The sequence below is a fragment of the Scyliorhinus canicula genome, chromosome 1 (assembly GCF_902713615.1).
Source record: "Scyliorhinus canicula chromosome 1, sScyCan1.1, whole genome shotgun sequence".
In the NCBI taxonomy this organism is placed as follows: domain Eukaryota; kingdom Metazoa; phylum Chordata; class Chondrichthyes; order Carcharhiniformes; family Scyliorhinidae; genus Scyliorhinus; species Scyliorhinus canicula.
This window is the reverse complement of record NC_052146.1, coordinates 248,816,467-248,842,742: the sequence shown is the minus strand read 5'-3', so window position 1 is coordinate 248,842,742 and position 26,276 is coordinate 248,816,467. Positions and strand designations below refer to the sequence as shown.

The following is a 26,276-nucleotide window of genomic DNA, read 5'->3' as shown; positions in this document are numbered from 1 at the left end:
GTATTTGTTTCAAACACTAGCTTTCGGAGCGCTGTCTTCCTCAGGTGAATGAAGAGGTATACATTATAACAGACCAGCATATGTTCTCTCTTGAAGAACAGAATTTAAACTGGAGAACATGGTAGAGGGACAGTTTTTTTTTATTTTCTTGCTTCAGCAGTTGTTTGCAATCCGTGGCAACTTAGATGTCTTCTCCTGCACTCTTTTTCACAAAATCATCAATCACATCATCATAAGTGGGCATTTTCAATCATGAGTATTACTGAACTTGTCAAATGTTTTTGACTCATTGAAATTTTTCACTCTTTCCAAAAGAGAGAAAGAACGTTCACTAGAAGCATTTGTGACAGGTATTGTTAAAAAGATCTTCAGAATGGTTTCCACATTTGGAAAGATTGCCTGCAAACCATCATGTACAAGTCTGTACAAATCAGCTGATGATTTTAAAGTACAGAGCTCATCATTATCAATTAAATTGATGAATTGTTTAAGTTCAGCGTCAAAAAGATTTGCGTCTACACCCTCCCAGTAGAATTCAAATAACCTCTTACTGCAGCATGTCTTAGCAATCTCATCTAAACTTTTGTTGAAAAGAACAGAAAATAATTTGTTCTTGCTCAGAGATTCACTCCTACTCTACAAATGCACCATTTGACAGTCTAAATGATGTTATTTGCTTTCCTTTTAAAGTGATTTCATTGTCTCTAGTTTTATCAAAATAACTTCCTGTGTCTTGAATGTTTCTCATCATCAGAGGGACCTGGATTTTTTGTTAATGTTAGTGCCTTTTTTCCATTGAGATATAGTCATTTTGAACATCTATGACAAAACTTCTAACTGAGTTCTAGCACAAATGTGAAGCATTCAATGAAGTTGCATTAACATTTTGCAGCCATTTGCTGACAGCATTAATTCTTTGAAGTAAATGGTTCCACAAAATAGTGAAAACTGCAATATTGAATTTTTAAAACTTCTCGGCTAACAATTTTGCTTCTGCTTTCACATGGGATTTCTCGGAATTTGACGCGGCTATGTTGGATTAGCATTCCTTTATATAATCGATAAAGTGGAGTCTCAAAACCAAAACAGCATCTGTATGAGCGTATCTGGCGGCATGGTGGCACAGTGGTTAAGCACAGCTGCCTCACAGCTCCAGGGTCTCATTCAATTCCAGCCTCGAGATACTGTGTGGAATTTGCACTTTCTCCCAGTGTCTGTGTGGGTTTCCTCCGGGTACTCCGGTTTCCTCCCACTATCAAAAATGTGCAGGTTAGGTTGATTGGCCACGCTAAATTGCCCTTAGTCTCCAAAAGGTTAGGTGGGGTTACGGGGATTGGGTGGAGGTGTAGGTCTAAGTAGGGTGCTCATTCCAAGGGAACGGTGCAGACTCGGGAGGCCAAATGGCCTCTGTCTGCACTGTGAAGCCTATGATTCTATGGTGTCACAAATTCTTTTGACCATTAAATGTTTTCCATGTGCCTCTTCAAACGTGAATGCAGCATATTCTACAGATGTGCAGAACCAAAAAGAAGGCATATGAATTTTGAACAAAGTAAAAAAAATGTACGACTGCCTCACATGTTTCAGCTGCTGCGTTGCAAATTCAAGGAGTGACTGGAACATGGGATGAATAATGCGCAGGGGCTTGCGTTGTTCAGTCTTAATTAATTTAGTAATCTTTATTGCCACAAGTAGGCTTACATTAACACTGCAATAAAGTTACTGTTAAAAGCCCCTAGTCGCCACAATCTGGCGCCTATTCGGGTACACCGAGGGATAATTCAGAATGTCCAAATTACTTAACAGCACATTGTTCGGGACTTGTGGAAGGAAACCGAAGCACCCGGAAGAAACCCACGGGGAGAACGTGCAGACTCTGCACAGACAGTGACCCAAGCCGGGAAGTGAACCTGGGACCCTGCAGCTGTGAAGCAACAGTGCTACCCACTGTCTTGCTTGCAGACCTGAATATTTTCCTGCCATGTTTAGGGGCAGCAGGGTGGCATGGTGGTTAGCATAAATGCTTCACAGCTCCAGGGTCCCAGGTTCGATTCCCGGCTGGGTCACTGTCTGTGTGGAGTCTGCACGTCCTCCCCCTGTGTGCGTGGGTTTCCTCCGGGTGCTCCGGTTTCCTCCCACAGTCCAAAGATGTGCGGGTTAGGTGGATTGGCCATGCTAAATTGCCCGTAGTGTCCTAATAAAAGTAAGGTTAAGGGGGGCTGGTTGGGTTACGGGTATAGGGTGGATACGTGGGTTTGAGTAGGGTGATCATGGCTCGGCACAACATTGAGGGCTGAAGGGCCTGTTCTGTGCTGTACTGTTCTATGTTCTATGTTCTATGTTTGAGGCATTATCGAAGCTCTGCCCATGACAAATTTTGGTGTCCAAACCTAAATTTGAAATGATATCCAAAGCCCGTGTCTCCAGGCACAGAAGTGTGGGATTGTAGCTGAACAAAACAGAGAAAGCACTCTCCAACTTCATCATTGCTGATCACAGATCTTAAAAGTAATGTTAATTGGTCCACATGACTCACATCTGGTGTTGGAACAACTATCATGGAATAGTATTTAACATCTTTGACTTCATTCGTGAATTGGTTTCTGAACCGCTCTGCCATTATTAGTGATGAAGACATTGTAGGTTCTGTGTGTTAAAAAGTTGGGTCTTCCTGAGCCACAATATTGATAACTTTTCAAATGCACTTTTGAGAAAATTCCTCAAATTCAGAGATATATATATATATTCAAGACAGGTTATAAAATTACCTCGACTCGACACTAGATGACGCATCATGTCCTTTTTAGTCCCAATGAAGACAGCAATTGGACTGTGGCAATAACATGTCCCAGCACTTTCCTCCAGTAAGAACACTCCTTTTCTAACTGAACCGATAAACGCAGAATCAGTTCTTCCAGATACATCTTTGAACGAATGCACATAGTCTTTGCGACACGTAGCACAGTGGTTAGCAATGTGCTTCACAGTGCTAGGGACCGGGTTCAATTCCTGGCTTGGGTCACTGTCTGTGCAAAGTCTGCATGCTCTCCCAGTGTCTGCGTGGGTTTCCTCCGGGTGCTTCGGTTTCCTCCCACAAGTCACGAAAGGAATGCTTTAGGTGTATTGGACATTCTGAATTCTCCCTCAGTGTACCTGAACAGGCGCCTTAGTGTGGCGACTCAGGGATTTTGACAGTAACTTAATTGCAGTGTTAATGCAAGCCTATTTGTGACACTAATAAAGATTATTAAAAATATAACTTTTGGAAGTTTCATGATCAGCAATATCTCTTCCAACATTGTGCCAGTTAGTGTATCCACTGACAAACAATTGGTTCCCTTTACTAAGGTCAGGGAATCATTTACAAACATAACAGTAGACTGCCTTAGTGGTTTCCAAAAAAATCAACTAATTTCTCCTTTCCGTCATGCCATGTCTCTTCACCCTCAGAAAGTGGAACTCATGAAGACTTCTAAACTACTCTCGGCCTCGAACCGTAATCTTTTCTCAAATTTTCCATGTTACCTGTTACCCGTGTTCGCTGGTCTATTTATTACAAAATATTTAATCATACTCAGTGGAACAGAATTTGGCCATAAGGCAATATCTTCAGAGTGGGCTTCTTCCCTCACTTCAGCAGCAGGAGAACAATGAGCTTGAACAGTATCTTGCAGTTCCATTCCTATTTCAGACTCAATGGGCTAGATTCTCCGCCTCGCCATCTGCCCTGACCCGTCGTCGGGATTCTTCGTTACGCCGGCCGGTCAATGGGGTTTTCCATCGTGGGGCAGCCCAATGCCGTCAGGAAACTCCCGGGTGCCGGCAAAACGGAGTATCCCACCGGTGGAGAATCCCGGCCCATATCTTGTTCAAGTTTTTCAGATGTATTGTTTCTGGGAATTGGCAGGTTGAAGTCATCAGTCAAGGCACTGATGTTGTTGAGGATGAATGTGCAATTCGAGCTATGTTCTATACTTCAAACCAAATGCCAAACGGTCTCTTTGCCCAGCTTTGTCCTCTTGCCTCACCTTCACCTAACTACATTTTTGACTGCTAGATTCATATTGTCTCTTCATGTTGACTGGGGATGATCTGTCTTGATTTCAACAATTCACGAATAAGATCTTCAGAATCTTCTGTAGAGTGAAGCCTCCTTAAGCAATAGCAGCCGTCTGTCTAAGCGGCCCAAAATCAGTGACGATATTAAACAAAGCTCATGAGTTGGTAGGGGGGCAGTCTTCGGAAATGAGCTGGAGTTTACTACCAAAGTCTACCAGAGTAACTGGCTGCTGGATGGTCAAGGCAAGCCGGGAATCATAAAAGACATTGCAATCGATCAGAGAGAGAAATGACTGACACCAAAAAAAGGCAACAAATTCAACATAAAAACACAAGATGACGTTGGTTGCTGCCCAGCCCTCTTACTCTGGCTGGCCATTCAAACTGATTGAGTTGTCCCGCTCCCCGATACTCAAACGCCAGCGCTTGCCTGGCCTTATTTGCTCCTCCTGACTGCTGCTCTGCTCACCTCTCAATCGGGTCGCCGGGTCTCAAGCCTCAGCAACCATGTGTGTTCCCGGATGCATGTCTGGCTGCTACTGCTAGCTATCTGGTCTAGCCTCTGCTCTCTCCCCTGTTGCCTACTCCAGTTGTTACCCAGCCTAGCCCTCTGACTCTCAGCCCTACTGCCTCTATGGCCTCTGCCCTAGTTCAGTCGCCTCGCTCTCACTGGTCACAGCTTCCCGATTCCCTGAGACACACCAGCACTTGCCTGGCCTTCCTTGCACCTCCTGACTGCTGCTCTGCTCACTTCTCGGCTCTCACTCGGGTGGCCAGGCCGAGATGAGTGTATGTGCTCCTGCCTGCCGCTGCTGGCTGTCCAGCCTGATGGTCTCTGTTCTTTTGGTTGGTTGCCCGTCTAGCCTGATGGCCTCTGTTCTTTTTGGTTGGTTGCCCGTCTAGCCTGATGGCCTCTGTTCTTTTTGGTTGGTTGCCCGTCTAGCCTGATGGCCTCTGTTCTTTTGGTTGGTTGCCCGCCTACCCTTCTAGGCCTGGCCTGGAGGTTGAGAGTCGCCCTACTGCTCCCCCGAATGGCCATTGGCCAGCGCCTCCTCCTCACCTCGTTGATGACTTTGCAGACTCACACCCCAATGTTAGGTCGGTAACCTTACTTTTGCCTCAGTCTGCCCGCCTGACCGAATGCCAGAAACCCGGTTGCTGCTTTGCAAATTTACTCGATGAAAGTTCAGAAACTTCACGCCAATTCAGGGGATCAGTGTCGAACTACTTGGATTGGATTTGTTTATTGTCATGTGTACCGAGGTACAGTGAAAAGTATTTTTCTGCGAGCAGCTCAACAGATCATTAAGTACATGGGAAGAAAAGGGAATAAAAGAAAATACATAATAGGGCAACACAACATATACAATGTAACTACATAAGCACTGGCATCAGATGAAGCATACAGGGTGTAGTGTTAATGAGGTCAGTCCATAAGAGGGTCATTTAGGAGTCTGGTGACAGTGGGGAAGAAGCTGTTTTTGAGTCTGTTCGTGCGTATTCTCACTTCTGTATCTCCTGCCCGATGGAAGAAGTTGGAAGAGTGAATAAGCTGGGTGGGAGGTATCTTTGATTATGCTGCCCGCTTTCCCCAGGCAGCAGGAGGTGTAGATGGAGTCAATGGATGGGAGGCAGGTTCGTGTGATGGACTGGGCGGTATTCACGACTCTCTGAAGTTTCTTGCGGTCCTGGGCCGAGCAGTTGCCATACCAGGCTGCGATGCAACCCGATAGGATGCTTTCTATGGTGCATCTGTAAAAGTTGGTAAGGGTTAATGTGGACATGCCGAATTTCCTTAGTTTCCTGAGGAAGTATAGGCGCTGTTGTGCTTTCTTGGTGGTAGCGTCGACGTGGGTAGACTTTTGGAGATGCGCACCCCTAGGAATTTGAAACTGCTAACCATCTCCACCTCGGCCCCGTTGAAGCTGACAGGGAGGTGTACAGTACTCTGCTTCCTGAAGTCAATGACCAGCTCTTTAGTTTTGCTGGCATTGAGGGAGAGATTGTTGTCGCTACACCACTCCACTAGGTTCTCTATCTCCCTCCTGTATTTTGACTCGTCGTTATTCGAGATCCGGCCCATTATGGTTGTATCGTCAGCAAACTTGTAGATGGAGTTGTAACCACGCCGTGTGCGTACAGGGAATAGAGCAGGGCCCCGGTATTGAGGACTATTGTGGAGGAGGTGTTGTTGTTCATTCTTACTGATTGTGGACTTTTGGTCAGAAAATTGAGGATCCAGTTGCAGAGTGGAGTGCCAAGTCCTAGGTTTTGGAGCTTTGATATGAGCTTGGCTGGGATTATGGTGTTGAAGGCGGAGCTGTAGTCAATAGGAGTCTGATGTAGGAGTTCTTGTTTTCGAGATGCTCTAGGGATGAGTGTAGGGCCAGGGAAATGGCGTCTGATGCGGACCGGTTGCATCGGTATGCAAATTGCATTGGATCAAGGCGTTCTGGGAGTATGGAGGTGATGCGCCTCATGATTAACCTCTCGAAGCACTTCATTATGACTGAGGTCAGGGCTACCGGACGGCAGTGAGGCACGTTGCCTGGTTCTTCTTTGATACCGGTATGATGGTGGTCTTCTTGAAGCAGGTGGGGACCTCGGAGTGGAGTAGGGACAGGTTACAGATGTCCGCGAATACCTCTGCCAGCTGGTCCGCGCAGGCTCGGAGTGCATGACCAGGGATCCCGTCCGGGCCCATCGCCTTCCGAGGGTTCGCTTTCAGGGAGGCCGATCTGACTTTGGAAGCTGTGATGGTGGGTATGGGTGAATTATGGGCTGCTGGGGCACTCAACAGCGGATTGTTGGTTACCTGCTCGAACCGAGCATAGAATGCATCGCGTTCATCGGGGAGAGGTGCGCTGCTGCCAGAGATACTGCTCGGCTTTGCTTTGTAGCCCGTTATGTTGTTTAGTCCTTGCCACAACTGCCGAGAGTCTGTCTGTGACTAGCTTAGTTTGATATTCTCTCTTGGCATCTCGGATGGCTTTGTGGAGGTCGTACCTGGATTTCTTGTATAGGTCAGAGTCGTCTGCCTTGAACGCCTCAGATCTGTCCTTCAGTAGGGAGTCAATCTCGCGATTGAGCCATGGTTTCCGTTTGGGGAACTGCTTTCTTTGGCACGCAGTCGTCCACACATTTGCTGATGAAGTCTGTGACGGTGGTGGCATACTCATTTAAGTTGGTCGCTGAGTTCTTAAATATGGACTAGTCCACTGTCTCTAAGCAGTCACATAAGAGCTATTCTGTCTCCTCGGACCAGCACTGCACAACCTTCTTAGCTGGATTCTCCCGCTTGAGTTTCTGCTTGTATGCCGGGAGAAGGAGCACCGTCTTATGGTCTGATTTCCCAAAGTGCGGTAGGTGCCCTTGATTTTTGATTAGCAGTGGCCAAGAGTGTTGTCATCCCTGGTGGGAGGAATTTTGGCAGTACACTCTTGAAGTTGGCCTTGCTGAAGTCTCCGGCCACGATGAACAAGGCCTCCGGGTGTTCTGTTTATAACTGTGTATAGTTCGTCCAGCGCCTTCCTCACTTCTGCCTGGGGTGGGATGTAGACCGCTGTGATAACGGCTGAAGAGAACTCACGTGGAAGACAATATGGGCGGCACTTCACGGTCAGGTATTCCAGGTCTGGGGAGCAGTACGTCGCCTACTTGTAAGTCTCCACCACCTCTCAATGTCCGTCAAACTTTTCTCGCTCTAAAAGGGAGTCTACCAATCAGGGCCCAATGTTGTCTGTATTGTTTGCTGATAAGCTCAATGAACCCAACAGCAAATTTAGATCTACCAACACTCATTGGTGTTCCTACCTCAAGAATCAACTCTCCATAAGGAGCCCTCCTAATAGCTGGGGCCCCACGCTGCAGCGCTGTGTTTCATTGAAAGTGTGCCTCTGAAAGCTCCTCATCCCTGGAACCACTCTCGTAAACCTATCCTGCACGTTCTCCAATGCCTTCATATCTTTCCCAAAATGCAGCAACCAGAACTGTACGCAATACTCCAGCTGAGGTCTAAGTAGTGTCTTATACAAGATCAACATAACCTCTTTTCTCTTGTACTCTATGCTCCTCTTAAACCCTCGGATACTGCACACTTTATTAATTGCTTTCGCAACCTGTCCTGCCACTTTAATGACTTATGCACATGTACACAGAGGTCCCTCTACTTTTGCACCTCCTTTAGAGTGGTACCGTTTATTTTATATTGTCTCTCTATGTTCTTCCAACCAAAATGAATAATTTCACATTTCTCTGTATTGAACTGCATGGTTCACCTATCTGCCCATTCCACCAACTTGTCTATGCCCTTTTGAAGTCCGCCTCATCGTTTGCAATGCTTCCAAGTTCTGTATTATCTACAAATTTTGAAAATTGTTCCCTGTACACTGAGGGCTAGACCATCAACATATATCAGGAAAAGCAAGGGTCCCAATACCGATCGTTGGAAAACTCGACTACAAACCTTCCTCCAGCCCAGAAAACATCAATTCACCACTACTCTGGTTCCTGTCACTCAGCCAATTGTCCATCCATGTTGCTACTGTCCCTTTTAGTCCATGAGCTACCACTTTTCTCAAATCTGCTGTTCGGCCTTTTGGTCGTTCACGTACATCACATCAACAGCATTGCCCTTGTGAACCCTCTCTGTTACCTCTTCAAAAAATCTTCAGCAAGTTAGTTATTTTCCCTTAAGAAATCTATGCTGGTTTTCCTTAATTAACCAGAATTTTTCCATGTGACTATTAATTCTGTCCTGAATTATAGTTTCTAGAAGTTTTCTCACCACCGAAGTTAAACAGTCTGATCTGTTAATTGCTGGAATTATCCTTGCACCCTTTTTCTGGCACTAGCCCAGAGTTCAAGGAAGACTGAAAAATTATGGCCAGTGCTTCTGTAATTTCCACCCTCACTTTCCTCAGCATCCTTGAATGCATTGCATTCAGTCACAGTGCCTTGTCCACTTTGAAGTGCAGTCTATCCAATACCACTTCATCAATTTTAAAATCTTCGAGTTATTGAATTTCCTTCACTTTTGCCATGGCCTGTGCAGCATCATCTTCCTTGGTAAAGACAGATGCAAAGTATTCATTCAATACCTCTGCCTTGACCCCTGCCTTCATGTGTAAATATCCTTTTTGGTCCATATTCAGCCTTATTCCTTTCACCACTCTTTTGCAATTTACATGCCTACTTTAGAATTCAATTTCTGAAAACAATGTCACCAAAGGGCAACATTTAAGGAGTGGACCAAGGATAGTCCCTGCAGAACTTTGGAGGGGACAATGTGCACTGAGGAGAAAAGCAATTGCTAAAAATTCTTTGGCTACAACTGTATAAAAGTGGAACCAGGCAAGGCAAGTCTTTTGAACTGTACAGCAGAGAAGAGGTGTTGGATGAGGATAGTATGTGGATTGTGTAAAAACAAACCAGGATCACAGCCATTTTAAAAAATCTGAATTTGGTTCGGGTCTTTTCAATGCTGTGGGAGGATGGCAATGGATCAGCATTCTTGTCACATCACCTGCCAAGTACCCACCCTACGCTGAGGGCCTTGGCAACAACGCCACTCTCGGTGGCCCCGGGGAAGTAATCAGGGAGTCTGGTAGTAGTAGCGATGTTGAAAATCTGGAGGCAGTTGCGCCAGCACTTCAGACTGGGGCGGGGTCAACGGAAATGGCAATTCGGGGGAATCACAGATTTGAGTCAGGGAAGTAGGATGGGAGTTTTGGGAGATGGGAGAAGGGAGTCAGGGCATTAAAGGATTTGTTTCTAGGGGGCAGGTTTGTGGCATTGAAGGAGCTGGGGGCGAAATAAGAGTTGGGGCAGGGGAAAATGTTTAGGTATATGCAGGTCTGAAATTTTGCTAAAAAGGAGATATGGAGCTTTCGGGTGGCTCCGGCCTCCACACTGGTGGAGGAGGTGCTGACGACAGGGGGAATGGAGAAGGGGGTGGTGTCAGTAATTTATGGGGTGCTTCTGGGAGAAGGCACCACTGGAGGGGATTAAGGCAAAGTGGTAGTAAGAGCTGGGAGAGAGCATGGTGGAGGGGTTGTGGTGGGAGGTGCTCCGGAGGATAAATGCCTCAACTTTGTGCGTGAGGTTGGGGCTGATACAGCTGAAGGTGGTGTACAGGGTGCACCTCACAAAGGCGAGGAGGAGTCGACTCTTTGAGGGGGTGGAGGATGTTTGTGAACATTACGTGGGGGGCCCCGCAAACCACGTTCATATGTTTTGGTCCTGTCCAAAGCTAGAGGGGTATTGGAGGGAGGTGTTCAGGGTAACTTCAAAAGGTGGTGTATGTGAGGCTTGAGCCGGGTCCTTGGGATATCGGATCGGTCGGGGTTGGAAGCGGGTGCGGAGGCAGATGTTTTAGCCTTCGCCTCGCTGATTGCCCGAAGGCAGATCCTGTTGGGGTGGAGGTCAGTCTCTCCAACCTGTGCCCTGACATGGCGGGGGGATCTGTTGGGAGTTTTTAAACACTCGAGAAGGTGTAGTTTGAATTGAGGAGAAGGATGGAAGGGTTCTACAATTCATGGGCTTTGTTTATTATGCATTTTCAAGAATGAGATGGCATCGAACATTAGGGGAGGGGGTATGTTGGACTGTATATGTTGTTGGTTACTGTGTATGGTGGATTCCTGAATCCTTATCTTTGATGTTTGTATTTAAAATGTTTAGGGTTGTTTTGGGGGTTGGTGGGAGGGAGGAATTGTTGGCCAGGGGATTGGCATTGTATTTGTTACTGTTGATTGTTTGTTGGTGGGTGTAAATTTGGATGAAAATGTGAAAAAGGAGAAGAAAAATATTTATTAAAAATAAGTACCTATCCTATACCAGACAAGCCAATGATCCTCCTGGCAAAACACATTCAACAAGTCTTGAGGAATCCTGGTTTCACAGAATTAAAAACTGCCAACAATATTAAATTGTGCATCGCCCATACCATGGGACCTGCACATCATAACCTGCAACTCGATGTTGAGGAACTATCTGTAGCTAAGAGACACCTAGTTAGCACCCTTCCCAACAAGATGAACATCTCCCATCAGATGAAGCCAGGAGGTACAAAATAGTCAATTTCAACCCATTGCACACCCTAGGCGCTACCATGCCACATTTGTCCAAGCAACCATTGCTGACGCAGTCCATCTGTTCTCCACTGAATCCTGACATCAAGGATACCTTCTGGATAGAAAACATCTACAAGCCCCCTCCCAATCTTACCACACTCAGCTGTCTATACTGTCTATAATAGCCAGCATACAGACTGGGGCTATCAAGAAATTGATGCAGATGGTGAAATGTTTGCAAACTAGACCTTACAGCATGACCTTCTTCTCATTCATGATCCCAAATTACTTGGAACTTTCTACTATGCTAGATAGAAACGTGACTACTCTCCTGAGTTGTGATGGGCCAGCTCAATGTGCAGCAATCCATTTCTTGCATCATGCCAAATCTTGCTCAATTTTCCACACTGCCAGCACAGATCATCACTGATCCACGTTTGGACTTCACCAGCTCAAAGAAACAGTAAAATCTGCAAAAAGCGAACTGGGAGAATGCAGCAAGATATTATAATACCACCACAAAATATCCTCATTCTATTCCATTCCAAGGAGATACCACCCAGTACCCCGGAATTGGAATTTGCCTCTCTATTCCAACAATCATAATCCTCCAGGTGACTCAGATGTGGCAGACATCTGATCTAATCCCTAGATTGTGATCAGGTCAGATGTCTGACTTCACCCACTCAGGTCAGAAATATTGGAGCCATACACCACCTCAGAGCAGCCGAGCAACCATTAATGCTAAACTGCCTATTAGGAAATGCTAATCAGGTAATGAGACATCTCACTCACATGGGAAACGCACCATTGAAAAATAAAAGTGAAGACGCAAATCTGGAGCAAGTGAAAAACCTTTCATAGGCAGCACAATGGAGTTGGACAATGTACCACAAACTATCAAGCTGAAAACTGCTGCCGCTATGACAACATGCTCCCTGAATTCCTAAAACACCTTGGCCCAAGGGCCTGCTCCTAGTTGGCCCAATTCTTTATATGGGTCATGTACAAGGGAACACTGCCAAAATCCTGGCCATATCCAAAATCATCAGCCTCTCAAAACCAGGCAAAGATTCAAAATTACCAAACGACTAGCCAATTCCCCTGCTATCTGTAAGCTTCAAGGTAGTAGAGCACCTAATTCTACAGCAGACTAAACCAGAAGTGGAAAACATCCCAAGTGCAGACCAAGCAGGTTTTTGATAAGAAAGAAGCATCTGTGATCAGGTCCTTGCAATAATCACTTTCATTGAAATGGCTTTCAAAGAAACCTCAAAACGGGCAATTTTTGTTGACCTCACTACATTGCCTGGCACATTGGCCTATTCATCAAAACATCAAGAGTTCTCCCCCTGGGTTACTGACACCACTGAACTGCTATTCCAGGACATTCCAGGGTTCATATGAGTGATACGACTAGTGCCTGGAGGAAACAGGTGAATGGGCAACCCAAGAGCTCTGCCTCAGCCCCAAATCCTGTTTAACTTGTACATCAAGCGTAGGTTTAAGTAGGGTGCTCTTTCAAGGGCTGATGCAGACTCGATGGGCCGAATGACCTCCTTCTGCACTGCAGATTCTATGTTCTATGATCAACGACTTGCCCCAACCCAGTATTGGAAATTTATCCATGGAGGTGACATCTGTTGTGACATACAGCCATAGTTTTTCCCTGAGCTGGAAGTTGCACTAAACAATGATATTGCAAAGCTGGCCAACTACAAGACATGGTGTCTATGACCAAGAGCCAGTAAAACAATCGCCAGCACATTCAACCTTCCCAATATCATCACTAAAAGAGAACAGAGCATCACCCTGGACGGCCAGAGACTGAAGCACAATCTCCACCTTGTGGATCTAGGCTTCAGCATTGACAGACACCAACATACAGACAGTCCCTCATCAAGACATCAGAAAAAAAATTAAAACATGCAACAACCTCCTCCTTAATCTGGCCGGTACCTCATGGGGATCACAGGCCCTCAAGACCTCTGCTCTTGCCATCACGTACTTAACTGCAGACTTCTGCACCCAGTATAGTACCAATCTTCTACGCCAAACTGATCAATGTAGAACTCAACAATGCATATCACCATAGTGAGGGCAGCATGGTGGTACAGTGGTTGGCACTGCTGCCTCACAGCACCAGGGACTCGGGTTCAATTCCGACCTTGGGTGACTGACTGTGTGGAGTTTGTACTTTCTCCCCGCGGCTGTTTGGGTTTCTTCCGGGTGCTCGGATTTCCTCCCACAATCCAATGATGTGCAGTTAGGCAGATTAGCCAAGCTAAGTTTATTGCACCTTAGTGTCCCAAGATGTGTAGGTTAGGTGGGGTTACAGGGATAGTGTGGGGGAGTGGGCCTAGGTAGGGTGCTCTTTCAGAAGGTTGGTGCAGACTTGATGGGCAGAATGGCCTCCTCCTGTGCTGTAGGAATTTTATGGTTCTTATATTCAAATAATTCAGCTCCCAGTCTTAAGCAACATTTCTTACCCTCACCCCACATTGGCGGATAATTGCAAGCTAGCTAATGCAGAAGGTCTACCCCAACCCAAGCCTGCCCTAATACAATGAGCTGCTTGACCCTCATGCCTCATGCGGAGGAATGCATCTGAGGACCTATGGCAGGGGAAAAACATCCACCTGAAACCACTTTCGTTGTAGACCCCATTGTTTGATAAACCAGGCTTTGATTTTTCACAACAACAGTGAGCCCTTTTAAACCATTTCCAGACTGGCAAAGACTGCTGTGCAACCACCCAACATCAGTGAAACTGCCAAGGTCGTCTGGGCTGCAGCAGTGGTGCAGTCCAAACAATGATTCATATTGTCACCGAGTGTCCGGTGACTAAACTTAGAAGATGGACTCAACGTTCCCCATCTAGCCACTTAGAAGGCTATTGCTTGGCTCCGTGACTACGCACACACCAAATAGATACTGTGGGAGGGTTGGAGTCTGACTGCAAGGATTAAAACTCAGGGTTCAGGGAGAAATGAGCAATCAAGAAACAACAATCAAGGATATGGGGAGGGTGGGCAGCATGTGGCGCAGTGGATAGCACTAGGACTGCAGCGCTGAGGACCCGGGTTCGAATCCCAGCCCTGGGTCACTGTCCACGTGGAGTTTGCACATTCTCCCCATGTCTGCATGGGTTTCACCCCCACAACCCAAAGATGTGCAGGTTAGGTGGATTGGCCACGCTAAATTGCCCCTTAATTGGAAAAACAAAATTTTTTTAAAAAGGATATGGGGAGGAAAGGAAAGTTGAGGATAAGGCAATAAGATGAGGTGGCAGAGCAGTCCATGGTGTCTTTTTTTCAGGAAATTGATGGAGGTTTTGAAAGAAAGATTGCCATTTACAACGTCAATTTGTATTGGGACCGGGGTGAAGTTGGGTTGTCAGAGTCTTGTAACAACAGGACCAAGGGAGTATTAGATTGGCTTAACGAATGACGTCTAGTGAGGAGGAGATGAGCATTCACAGTGAGAGAGGCAGCAATTAGCTTGGTGGGTAAGAAGATGGTGGGAACAGAGGCAGCTAAAAAGATGGTCTCTTCTTTGGTGATAACAAAAATAATGAGCTGCTCACACTTGTGGTTAGAAGTGAGGATGGATGGGGCAGAGATTTGAGCAGGTGGCTGGTAGCACTGTGTCATATCACAAGTCTAATAATGAAACAAATTCTTGTTGAAGTTTCCCAATCTACAAAGAGTGGCACCTTGGCCATTTTTTTTTAAAAAGCTCTTCCAACATTTCCATATCATTATTAATGTACTGATTACATTAGAACACATTAATTACTAATATTGTTACTGGCAACTGTTTACTGTTGTTAGAAATGATCTGTTAGAGGTTTTTCCTGAACAACCTGTGTACTGCTGAGAAAACCATTTGAATCTTCAGGTCTCTGCACGTTATACTGGTTTCAACACTTTCAAGTAAATTTAGCACCGTCACCACACCCATGTGGAACTGTTTCACACCTTCCAGTTGCTCATTTCAAAATATCAGGGCAAAATCCTGCATTAAGCCACTTGCCAATGGAAACATGCATCATAGGAAAGAGAGATAAAAGTAGAATTACTCAACCAAAATTCAAGGAACAGAAATTCCTGGCGGCAGCATTATGCTCTCATAACTTTGTATTTTTCTCCACTCGCCAATTCTAACAAATAGCAAACAACAACTTGGGAGGTTTTAAACACAGCCAGAAGTCCAATGGCACTGCACAAATATGGCGGCAGCGAACAGTAAGTGGGCTACAGGAGATTATTGAAAGCATGACCGAAAGAGTAAATTTTAAATAGACTTTAATACTTATTTCTGTTTTTCTGCTTAAGAAAAATAAATTCTACAGTTCCAACAGAGCTATAAAAAAGTTTGTATTTATATACTGCCTTTCACAACCACTGCACATCTCAAAGCACTTTACAGCCAACAAAGTACTTTTGAATTGTAGTCACTGCTGTAATATGAGCACAGCAAACTCCCAAAAATACCAACATGATTATGACAAGATCATTTTTTTCTGTGAAGTTGGCGGAGAGCTAAACACTGGCTGGACGAGGACACTGTGATAAGCTCTCCTGCTATTTTTCAAAATAGTGTCATGAGATTTTTTTTTGTTTGCATCTAGCCAAGCAGAGATGGGGGCCTTGGTTTTATACTCACCCCTCAGTACTGCACTGAAACTTCAGCCGTGATATTTGTGCTCAAACCCTGGAGTGGGACTCGGAACCTTGTGACTCAGAGGCAAGTGTGCTATGACTGGAGCCACAGCTGACACACTCAAACCCCAAACAGAAATTACTGGAGGGAAACTAGTGTTACTCATCACTAGGTACTGGCAAGAATAGGTCTCCCTAATTACTCTTCGGAACTTGCCATTTGACACAAAATATAAAAAAGGCAAAGAAAGTCTGTTTGCTGCATCGACTACACATCGTTCCACCATGTGCTAAGTGGAGCTCAAAACTGCACACAAGGAGGGAGGAATAAGAAAAGACAAGTCATCAGACAAGTCACCAAGACCTACACAATTATTCTCATTGCCCTCAGAGACAGTGCCAGAGAAAGACTGACAAACTGCTGGATCAGATTACTGCCAACCTTCTTCACAATAAAATAGCTCTGGATCAAGTGTTTGAGAAGCAGAAAAATAAACACATGTGTTGATTTAGTGATTTTGACTCTAAGGTTAGCACACCTACACAAATACAAAACTGTTCAAATAGATCAAACCGCACTTCATTTAGCAATGCAATAATCTATAACTCCTCTTAAATTCTTACCCGTGTATCCTGCTGTCCAGCCCCAAGAAGACACCATAGCCAGCAGCCATTTGAACATTATTCCTTCCACGTGCCAGAACAGTTTACTGTTAAGTAATTTCAATGGCTGAAGAACTATGAGATACAAAATATAGGATGGAATCGCAACCAGGTTGTTGATGACCATAAAAAGAAATCGGATTGTGCCTTTCATCAATATCCAGCTGCCATGCTGTATTTCCTTTCTGTTCATTGCCATGCCTCTACCTCCTCTGCCTGGCCCTGCAGAAACAATAATAGATTCTTGTACAAAATGCAAATAAATCAACAAGATTACAAATTGTGTGTTCTACAGCAATGACGTCAAAGGGATGCTTAGTTAATAATAATAATCTTTCTTAGTGTTACAAGTAGGCTTACATTAACACTGCAATGAAATCTCTGTGAAAATCCCCTAGTCGCCATACTCCAGCGCCTGTTCGGGTACGCAGAGAGAGAATTCAGAATGTCCAAATTACCTAACAGCGCATCTTTTGGGACTTGTGGGAGGAAACCGGAGTACACGTAGGAAACCCACGTAGATACGAGGAGAACGTGCAGACTCTGCACAGACAGTGACCCAAGCCGGGAATCGAACCTGGGATCTTGGCGCTGTGAAGCAACAGTGCTAACCACAGTGCTACCGCGCCACCCAGTTGCATGGAGAATTAAAAAAGCAAAGTTAAAGGAGAGGGTAGAAGTGCAGGTTAATGATGTGGACTTTCAACTAGTTAAAGGAGTCGATGGCTCAAGAGAGGTTAGTAAAGTTTCTAGCCCACATAATAGAGCAGAGAGTATAGAAGGTGGCAGGAATTTAACCTCAGGCAGGGCAAAAAAGGTGACAAGTATGAGAAGGGTAGTGGTCAATGCAGGACTAATGTGTAGTATACAGAACAAGGTAAATGGGCTTGTTGAGCACATTGAAATTGGGGAGGGTATGATACTGTGCTCATCCCAGAGACATGGCTGCAAGGGGATCAGGGCTGCGATATAAACATGCAAGGATATGCGTCCCATTGAAAGGACAGGCAGATGGGGAGAGGAAATGGGGTTGTATTGTTAGTAAGGAATTAAGTGACTTCCGGTGGCGGCAATGCGGAGCTAAGCCGCACGTTCGGCTGCTCTTTTCAGGGCCCCCAACGGAACTTTGTCGGCAAATCCCGACGTGAGAAGAGGACAGGAGTCGATCCCTACGGTCCTATGGTCTGGACCAAGAGTGGGGTAAGAAGAAAAACGGTGGAAGCGCCCCTGGAAAAGCGGGGGAAGAAAAACAAAATGGTGGCCGGCAGAGGCCCAGAGGAGTGGAGGCAGTGGGCGCAGGAGCAGCAGGCGACTCTGCTGCGCTGCTTCCAGGAGCTTAAGGTGGACCTGCTGGAGTTGTTGAAGGTAACCAACAGGGAGCTGATGGAGGCTTAGACAGTCCAAGGGGCTGCGATCCGGGAGCTGCAAAAGCAGGCCTCCGAAAGGGAGGATGGCAGGGAAGGTGGAGATGCATGAGGCGTCCATAAAAGGCGGCAGGATCGGTTCGAGGAGCTGGACAACCGGTCGAGGCGGAAGAATTTGCGGATCCTGGGCCTCACGGAGGGGCTGGAGGGGTCGGACCTAGCGGCCTATGTGGTTGTTATGTTGAACTCGCTGATGGGGGCTGGGTCCTTCCAGGGGCCCCTGGAGTTAGAGGGGGCCCACAGAATTCTGGCTAGGAGGCCCAAGCCGAAGCGGGCGGTGTTGGTGCGGTTTCATCGGTTCGTGGATCGTGAGTGCGTGTCCGGTGGGCCAAGAAGGAGCGGAGCAGCAAGTGGGAGAACACGGAGGTGCAGATCTTCCAGGACTGGAGTGCGGAGGTGGTGAAGCGGAGGGCCGGGTTCAACGGAGCGTGAAGTTTGGCATGTTGCAGCCAGCGCGTCTGTGGGTCACCTATAAGGATCGGCACCATTATTTTGAGTCCCCGGAGGAGGCGTGGGCCTTTGTGCAGGCCGAGAAACTGGACTCAAACTGAAGGTCGAAGATGAGGGATGTTGTATAATAATGTACTTGTATTTGCTCTGTTTAATGGAAGATGTGGGTTGGCCTTAGGGTGGGTGGGGTGATGTCGTTATGTCTTTTTTGTATGCGTTTTTCTGTATGGGTCTGGTGGATGGGTTCGGGCAGGGGGGTAAACGGGGAGTTTGGGGAGCTGCTGGTGGGGACTGACAATGGAAGTTGCCCTAGAGGAGGCGGGGCTGGGCAGGGCAAAAGCGCGGGCTTTTCTCGAGTTTCCCGCGCTGTGAAATGGTGGGGGCAGAGTCGGGGCTGAGAAGCGTGGGCCATTGCTGGCTGTTTTCTTTTCCCACGCAAAAGCGGGGGGGGGGGACCCACTGATGGGCACGAAGGAGGAGGGGTAGTCCCACGTGGGGAGGAGTCGGAGGTAGGGCGGGAGTCACCGGGGTCAGCAGAAGTTAGCTAGCTCACGGGAGTGCTATGGAGGGAGGGGCACGGCTAGGAGGGGTCCTAGCCTTTGGGGGGGTTGCTGCTGAAACGGTCAGAAAGGAGCTGGAGGATGCAGGGGGTGCTGGAGGGGGAGGGGGGGGGGGGGGGGAGTTGCCGCCGTGGGAAACTGGCAGAGCGGGGGACACTGGCCGGTGGTGGCAAGGGATGGGTTATGGCTAATCGGCAGAAGAGGGGGGCAGGGAGCCCTCTGATCCGGCTGATAACCTGGAATGTGAGGGGGCTGAATGGTCCGGTCAAACGGACACGGGTGTTTGTGCACTTGAAGGAGCTGAAGGCGGATGTGGCTATGCTCCAAGAGACACACCTGAAAGTGGCGGACCAGGTTCGGCTGAGGAAGGGATGGGTGGGGCAAGTATTTTACTCAGGGCTGGATGAGAAGAGTCGAGGGGGTGGCGATCCTGGTGGGGAAGGTGGTGACGTTTGAGGCGTTAAATGTGGTGGCTGACAGTGGCGGGAGGTATGTGATGGTGAGTGGTAAGCTGCAGGGGGAGCTGGTGGTGTTGGTGAATGTTTACGCCCCAAATTGGGACGATGCGGGGTTTATGCAACGTATGTTGGGCCGCATTCCGGACCTGGAGGTGATCATGGGGGGGGGACTTCAACACAGTACTGGATCCCCCATTGGATCGATCCAAGTCCCAGACGGGTAGGAGGCCGGCAGTGGCTAAGGTGTTGAAGGGATTTATGGACCAGATTTTTGGAGGGGGGGGATCCCTGGAGGTTTGCGAGGCCAAGGGCCAGGGAGTACTCGTTTTTCTCCCACGTGCATAAGGCCTATTCGAGGATTGATTTTTTTTGTCCTGAGCAGGGGGCTGGTTTCGAGGGTGGAGGATGTGGAATACTCCGCCATTGCCATTTCAGATCATGCCCCGCACTGGGTGGACCTCGGGCTGGGGGAAGAGAGGGACCAACGTCCGCTCTGGCGCTTGGAGGTGGGGCTGCTGGCAGACGAGGAGGTGGCTGAGAGGGTTCGGGTGTGTATCGAGAGATACCTTGAGGCCAACGACAACGGGGAGGTCCGAGTGGGGACGGTCTGGGAGGCATTGAAGGCGGTGACTAGAGGGGAATTGATTTCCATCCGAACCCATAGGGAGAGGGAGAGACTGATAGGGGAGATGGTGAGGGTGGATAGGAGATATGCGGAGGCTCCGGAGGAGGGATCGCTGGGGGAGAGGCGTAGCCTTCAGGCCAGGTTCAACCTATTGACTACCAGAAAGGCGGAAGCTCAGTGGAGGAAAGCACAGGGGGCGGTGTATGAATATGGGGAGAAGGCGAGCAGGATGCAGGTACACCAGCTCCGAAAGTGGGACGCGGCCAGGGAGATTGGGGGAGTGACGGATAGAGCTGGGAAGGTGGTGCGGAAGGAGGTAGATGTTAATGGGGTCTTCAGGGACTTCTATGGGGAACTGTACCGGTCGGAACCCCCGGTGCAGGGGGGTGGAATGGGGCGTTTCTTGGACAAGCTGCGATTTCCGAGGGTGGAGGAGGAGCAGGTGGAAGGACTGGGTGCGCCGATCGAGCTGGAGGAGGTGGTTAAAGGGATAGGGAGCATGCAGTCGGGGAAGGCGCTGGGGCCGGATGGGTTTACGGCGGAATTTTATAAAAGGTATGTGGACCCGTTGGGCCCCTTGTTGGTCCGGACCTTTAACGAGGCAAGGGAGGGGGGGGCATTGCCCCCAACTATGTCACGGGTGCTGATTTCCTTGATCCTGAAGCGGGACAAGGACCCTCTGCGGTGTGGGTCATATAGGCCGATTTCGCTGCTAAATGTCGACGCCAAGCTGCTGGCAAAGATCCTAGCCACAAGAATAGAGGATTGCGTGCCGGGGGTCATTCATGAGGACCAGACGGGGTTTGTGAAGGGAAGGCAGTTGAATACGAACGTGCGAAGGCTCCTCAGCATTATTATGATGCCGGCTATGGAAGGGGAGGCGGAGATAGTGGTGGCATTAGATGCGGAGAAGGCCTTTTATAGGGTCGAGTGGGAATATCGGTGGGAGGTGTTGGAGAGGTTTGGGTTTGGGGAGGGGTTTATCCGTTGGGTGAGGTTGCTCTATGAGGCTCCGTTGGCGAGTGTAGCCACAAATAGGAGGAGGTCGGAGTACTTTCGGCTGTACCGGGGGATGAAACAGCGGTGCCCCCTGTCCCCCTTACTCTTCGCATTGGCGATTGAGCCCCTGGCCATGGCGTTGAGGGAGTCAGGGAACTGGAGGGGCCTGGTGCGGGGTGGGGAGGATCATCGAATGTCGCTTTATGCGGAAGACCTGTTGCTGTATGTGGCGGACCTGGTGGGGGGGATGCCAGAGGTGATGAGGATTCTTAGTGAATTCGGGGGTTTCTCTGGGTATAAGTTGAACCTGGGCAAGAGCGAGTTGTTCGTGGTGCACCCGGGGGGTCAGGAGGAGGGGATTGGTAGGCTCCCACTGAAGCAGGAAGAGCTTCAGGTACCTAGGTGTCCAGGTGGCTGGGAGTTGGGGGCCCTACACAAGCTCAACCTCACAAGGTTGGTGGAGCAGATGGAGGAGGAGTTCAAGAGGTGGGATATGTTACCGCTGTCACTGGCGGGGAGGGTGCAGTCCGTTAAGATGACGGTGCTCCCGAGGTTTTTGTTCCTGTTCCAGTGCCTCCCCATCCTTGTCCCGAAGACCTTTTTTAGGAGGGTCAACAGGAGTACTACAGGATTTGTGTGGTCGCATGGGATTCCGAGGGTGAGAAGAATGTTCCTGGAACGGGGCAGGTATAGAGGGGGGCTGGCCTTGCCCAACGTCTGTGGGTACTATTGGGCTGCCAACGCAGCGATGGTGCGTAAGTGGGTAATGGACGAGGAAAGGGCAGCATGGAAGAGGATGGAGGTGGTGTCATGTGTGGGCACAAGCCTGGAGGCGCTGGTAACGGCGCCGTCGCCGCTCCCTCCAACGCGGTATACCACGAGCCCAGTGGTGGCGGCTATCCTCAAAATAGGGGGGCAATGGAGACGGCATAGGGGAGAAGTGGGGGGCTCGATGGAGGCCCCGATACGGGGGAACCATCGGTTTGTCCCACGGAGCATTGATGGCAGATTTCTGGGCTGGCACAGGGTAGGGGTTAGGAGGTTGAGGGACCTGTTTGTGGAGGGGAGGTTCGTGAGCTTGGGGAAGTTTGGGCTCCCCCCGGGGAACATGTTTAGGTACATGCAGGTGAGGGCGTTTGCCAGGCGGCAGGTGGAGGGGTTCCCCTTGCTGCCCCCACGTGGGGTGCGGGACAGGGTGCTCTCGGGGGTGTGGGTTGGAGGAGGGAGGATTTCGGACATATACCGGGTAATGCAGGAGGTGGACGAGGCCTCGGTGGAGGAACTGAAGGGTAAATGGGAAGAGGAGCTGGGTGAGGAGATTGAGGAGGGGACATGGGCGGATGCCCTGGAGAGAGTGAATTCCTCCTCTTCCTGTGCGAAGCTTAGCCTCATACAGTTCAAGGTGCTGCATAGGGCCCACATGACTGGGACGAGGATGAGTAGGTTTTTCGGGGGCGAGGACAGGTGTGCTAGGGAAGCCCAGCGAACCACACCCATATGTTTTGGGCGTGCCCAGCGCTGGGGGAGTGTTGGAAGGGGGTAGCAAGGACGGTGTCGAGGGTGGTGGGATCCAGGGTCAAGCCAGGCTGGGGACTCGCAATTTTTGGGGTTGCAGTGGAGCCGGGAGTGCAGGAGGCGAAAGAGGCCGGTGTTCTGGCTTTTGCGTCCCTAGTAGCCCGGCGGAGATCTTGCTCCAATGGAAGGATGCGAGGCCCCCAAGCGTGGAAGGCTGGATCAATGATATGGCGGGGTTCATTAAATTGGAGAAGGTGAAATTTGCCCTGAGAGGATGAGTACAAGGGTTTTCTTTTGTTTGCAGTTGCTTTTGAAGTTGGGTGGGTGTTGGTCTTGGGTTTTTACCGCTGTTGTTTTGTTCATATTGTTGTGATGTTTATATTTTGTAAAAATCTTAATAAAATTTTTTTTTTTTTTTTAAATTGTAAGGAATTAAGTTATTTTTTAAAAATAAATTTAGAGTACCATGTTCTCTTCTGACTGAAGGAACTATCCTTTAAAACAGAGAGGGAGGAAGAATTTCTTCAGCCAGAGGTTGGTGAATCTGTGGAACTCTTTGCCAGTGGAGGCCAAATCATGGTGTTTTTAAGACAGAAATAGATAGGTTCTTGATTAATAAGGGGGTCTGGGGTTATGGGGAGAAGGCAGGAGAATGGGAATGAGAAAAATATCAGACTTGATGGGCCAAGTGGCCTAATTCTGCTCCTATGTCTTATAGTCTCAGAGAGCCAAATGAACCCTGATGAAGAGTATTAATGTTTGATGTTCTATGTTCATGTATAAAAACTGGCTGCAAGAGTTAAAAACATTTATTGGTCAAAAAACAATTGCTCAATCTTATGACTCTGTGATTTGGCAATGCTGGACATGACGAAGTAGAATTCAGCAATTGCATAGCTTGAAACAAAGACTGAGAAATATCTAGGTAGTAAAACTGCAATTGCCCATAGGACAGCAGCTGTCAAGGTCAGTGCATACAATTAAACAAACTTCAAATCATAGCTAATAAATATATTGTATAAATCTAAATCAAACAGGAGTTGGATACCTTTATTACAAAAAGCCATCTGAAAGTGAGGTAGTGCACAATATTCAGACATACTATGGCTGTGGTTATATTCCAAGACTGTGAGTGTGATTTGCAGCTAGCAAATATAGTGATTTGCTGATTGCTGGAGTTATGAATGGCACACCAGCTGCCAGGAGAATACTTTGTGGCGACTGCAAAAACATTTGTTTTGATCACAAGTTGGAGCATTTGCTTTGTCAAAACATTTGTTTTTAAACAAGCTAAACAGGTTTTAAACTGACACTACTAAAGTGGATTATATTCCACTCAGTGGCAAACCCAAACACACCCAGTCTCTTACTGGTTGGGAGCCAGGTTGGGATCTGATTGCAGAGTTTTGTCACTTTTGCTGCACAACAGCAGAAATGTCACGGTGTACCTGCACATTGATTCCACATTATCTACTAAAGTTAAATGAGAAAAGCAGCATTCTGTATTTGAAAACACAATGCCATCTGCATACAAGAACCAAGTTGCATTAATTGTGTTGTGTACACTATCAAGTGTAATCATTATAGTAAAAAAGCCAAAGTTACTCGAGAACTGAATCCATAAAATTCAATTCTCTGGGCGCTTTGCTAGAATAATTAAGGATTAAGTTGTAAACATACAAATCTTGTAATTGAACCGTTTATCACTGAATGAAACTTGAAACGTAGAACATTAATGTTCACCTTCACCAGACACATCATTCTCACGAAAACAGTAATGATAAACCATCTCATCCTGTAGCTTTACACCAAAGAATTTGAGGAAGTACTCTTCAAAGCGTATTCAATTTAATAAATAAAAGAACGATTAACATATTTTGCTTTTAAATTAACAGGTTCATACTGGCAATAACGAGAATTGTGCTTTGAAGGTTAAATAGAAAGAAAATTAACCTCAACATATATTTAGCATATAGGGTCAAATGCTAACTTCCGAAACTGCGACTTGAAATACAGGAACTGCTAACGTACCTATTATCAATGGAGGAGACACCGGAGTATGTCCGCCCAGTTACGTCACTACTTTACATTTCAATTTCCTTTAATCGGTTTAACAAAAAGATATTGTGTCTTTGAAATACAAAAGACAAAACCAAAATATAGTCCCAGACTCAGTTTAAAATTCAAGGCTAAATGCAGATTATCCCCATTTGGGAATCCTGGGCAACAAGACTTGCCGATTACATGTGTAAAGATTCACTTTCTCGCTCTAGGCTAGCCCTTGTTGTCCATCTACTTTGGTCACGACTGATAAAATCAGCCGACTTGCTTTCTGTCGCTCGGATAGATTTGCCTGTGACTTCCCCACGCCTACGTTGGGGGGAAGGAAAACAAGCGAACGAGCAGAATTAAAACTAGAATATAATTCAAACAGAAGTATTAAACACAGGCTTACCTATGTTGTGTGTGACCCAGTATCTATAAATGGAAATAATATCGAGATGAAGGGGACATACAGCGAGAGAATGCTGGACGGTTACTATTGTGGTAGCTGAGAGGTCATGGACTGATCGTCTGGGCAGTTACTCAAAGATATGACGGGGATGAACATCAACTGCCTGAAGCCACTGGGCCAAGAAGAAGCTGGTTTCCTTACTGATATCCTGACAAGAATGATAAGACACGAAAAGAATACAAATAATCCAGTCGGTGATTAATACCGTTCACAATATCCGCACCTGACAAGTGCTAGCCAGCCCTTCCCTTCCTCGGTGCCATGCCCATTTTGGAGACTTTAAACCGACGATGTTCACTTTCGAGCCGATCAGCTACAACATTAAACGTTCTCTCTCCTTCCTTAGCCCTCTCAGTTTAAAAAAAAATACAAATAATGTCCCGATGGTAATCCCTCAATGTAAAGATATTAAACGGCTTAGTTCATTTTCAATACAAATGGACAGGCAGGATCCCCTGTGGGGGGTAACGAGCCGGCTGCTAGCTTGTCTAAAGAGCCAGCCTGTGCCCCCCTCGACAATGAAGAGTTAGTAGGAGCCCAGCTTGAACAATTATCACACATACTGTGACTCTCACATGGCTGTGGGCGCTGCAGCAGGCTCAGCGCGCGGGGCTGGCGGGCTGCGCATTCACCGCCCGGCGTTCCAGAACCCTGGAGCCCGGCACATTCCACTACCAGAACCTTCTCCTTGTGTCTCCACTACAATCTCCGGCCTTCACGTATAAGCAGCTGAACCCGCACACCATCCCCACCCCCCTCCCTCCCGGCCTTCCTTCCTTCCTCCCTCCCCCCCCCCCTGCCTCCTCCTCTCACGCATTACGCAGCACGTCAGGGCCACGCTCTGGATCGAACAAAGGAAGAGAACGCGGGAGGAAAGCGGACGCAGTTACTCTCTCGTATTGTGTTCACATTTGCATTTACGCTCCAGTTGCCAACAGTTCTCCCCGGCAGCCGCAGATCCCTTTTTACGCTCGTGGTAAAAGACAGTTTGTGGATCCGCCGGTGAGGACGACTCCTTGGCCAAGACCCAAAGTACAACAGCTGCGGGAAATCTGAATTTAAAACAGAATGTGCTGGAAATATTCAGTGGGACAGCATCTTGTGGAGAGGAAGGAGAGTTAAGGGGCCTGATTTTAATTCGGTGTGAGTGAATGGATTTTAGTCAGTTAAAATCAGATCCAGTGTTTCAAGGTAATGGCCCTAATCGGAACTGGACGAGATCGGAAAACTGGATGTTTAGAAAGTGGATGGGAGGCCATTCGTTTTGTCAT

At 47.5% G+C, this 26,276-nt stretch overlaps 1 protein-coding gene across 7 annotated transcripts in view; it reads right to left on the bottom strand.

Moving 5' to 3' along the window:
* The window catches only part of lpgat1 (lysophosphatidylglycerol acyltransferase 1), a 205,774-nt gene extending 180,015 nt beyond the window's left edge, over window positions 1-25,759 (bottom strand). For 2 of the 7 annotated variants that reach the window (XM_038810979.1, XM_038810970.1), the window contains exons 1-2: window positions 24,946-25,759; window positions 16,421-16,681 (exon numbers count right to left, since the gene is read on the bottom strand). In XM_038810979.1, the coding sequence (XP_038666907.1) occupies window positions 16,421-16,658 (238 nt within the window). In that variant the 5' untranslated portion in view covers window positions 16,659-16,681; window positions 24,946-25,759. Of the gene's footprint in view, window positions 1-16,420; window positions 16,682-24,521; window positions 24,590-24,945 lie in introns of all 7 variants that reach the window. The other 5 variants (XM_038810932.1, XM_038810943.1, XM_038810962.1 and 2 more) reach the window with 5 other exon arrangements.
* Between the last annotated feature and the right edge of the window lie 517 nt (window positions 25,760-26,276).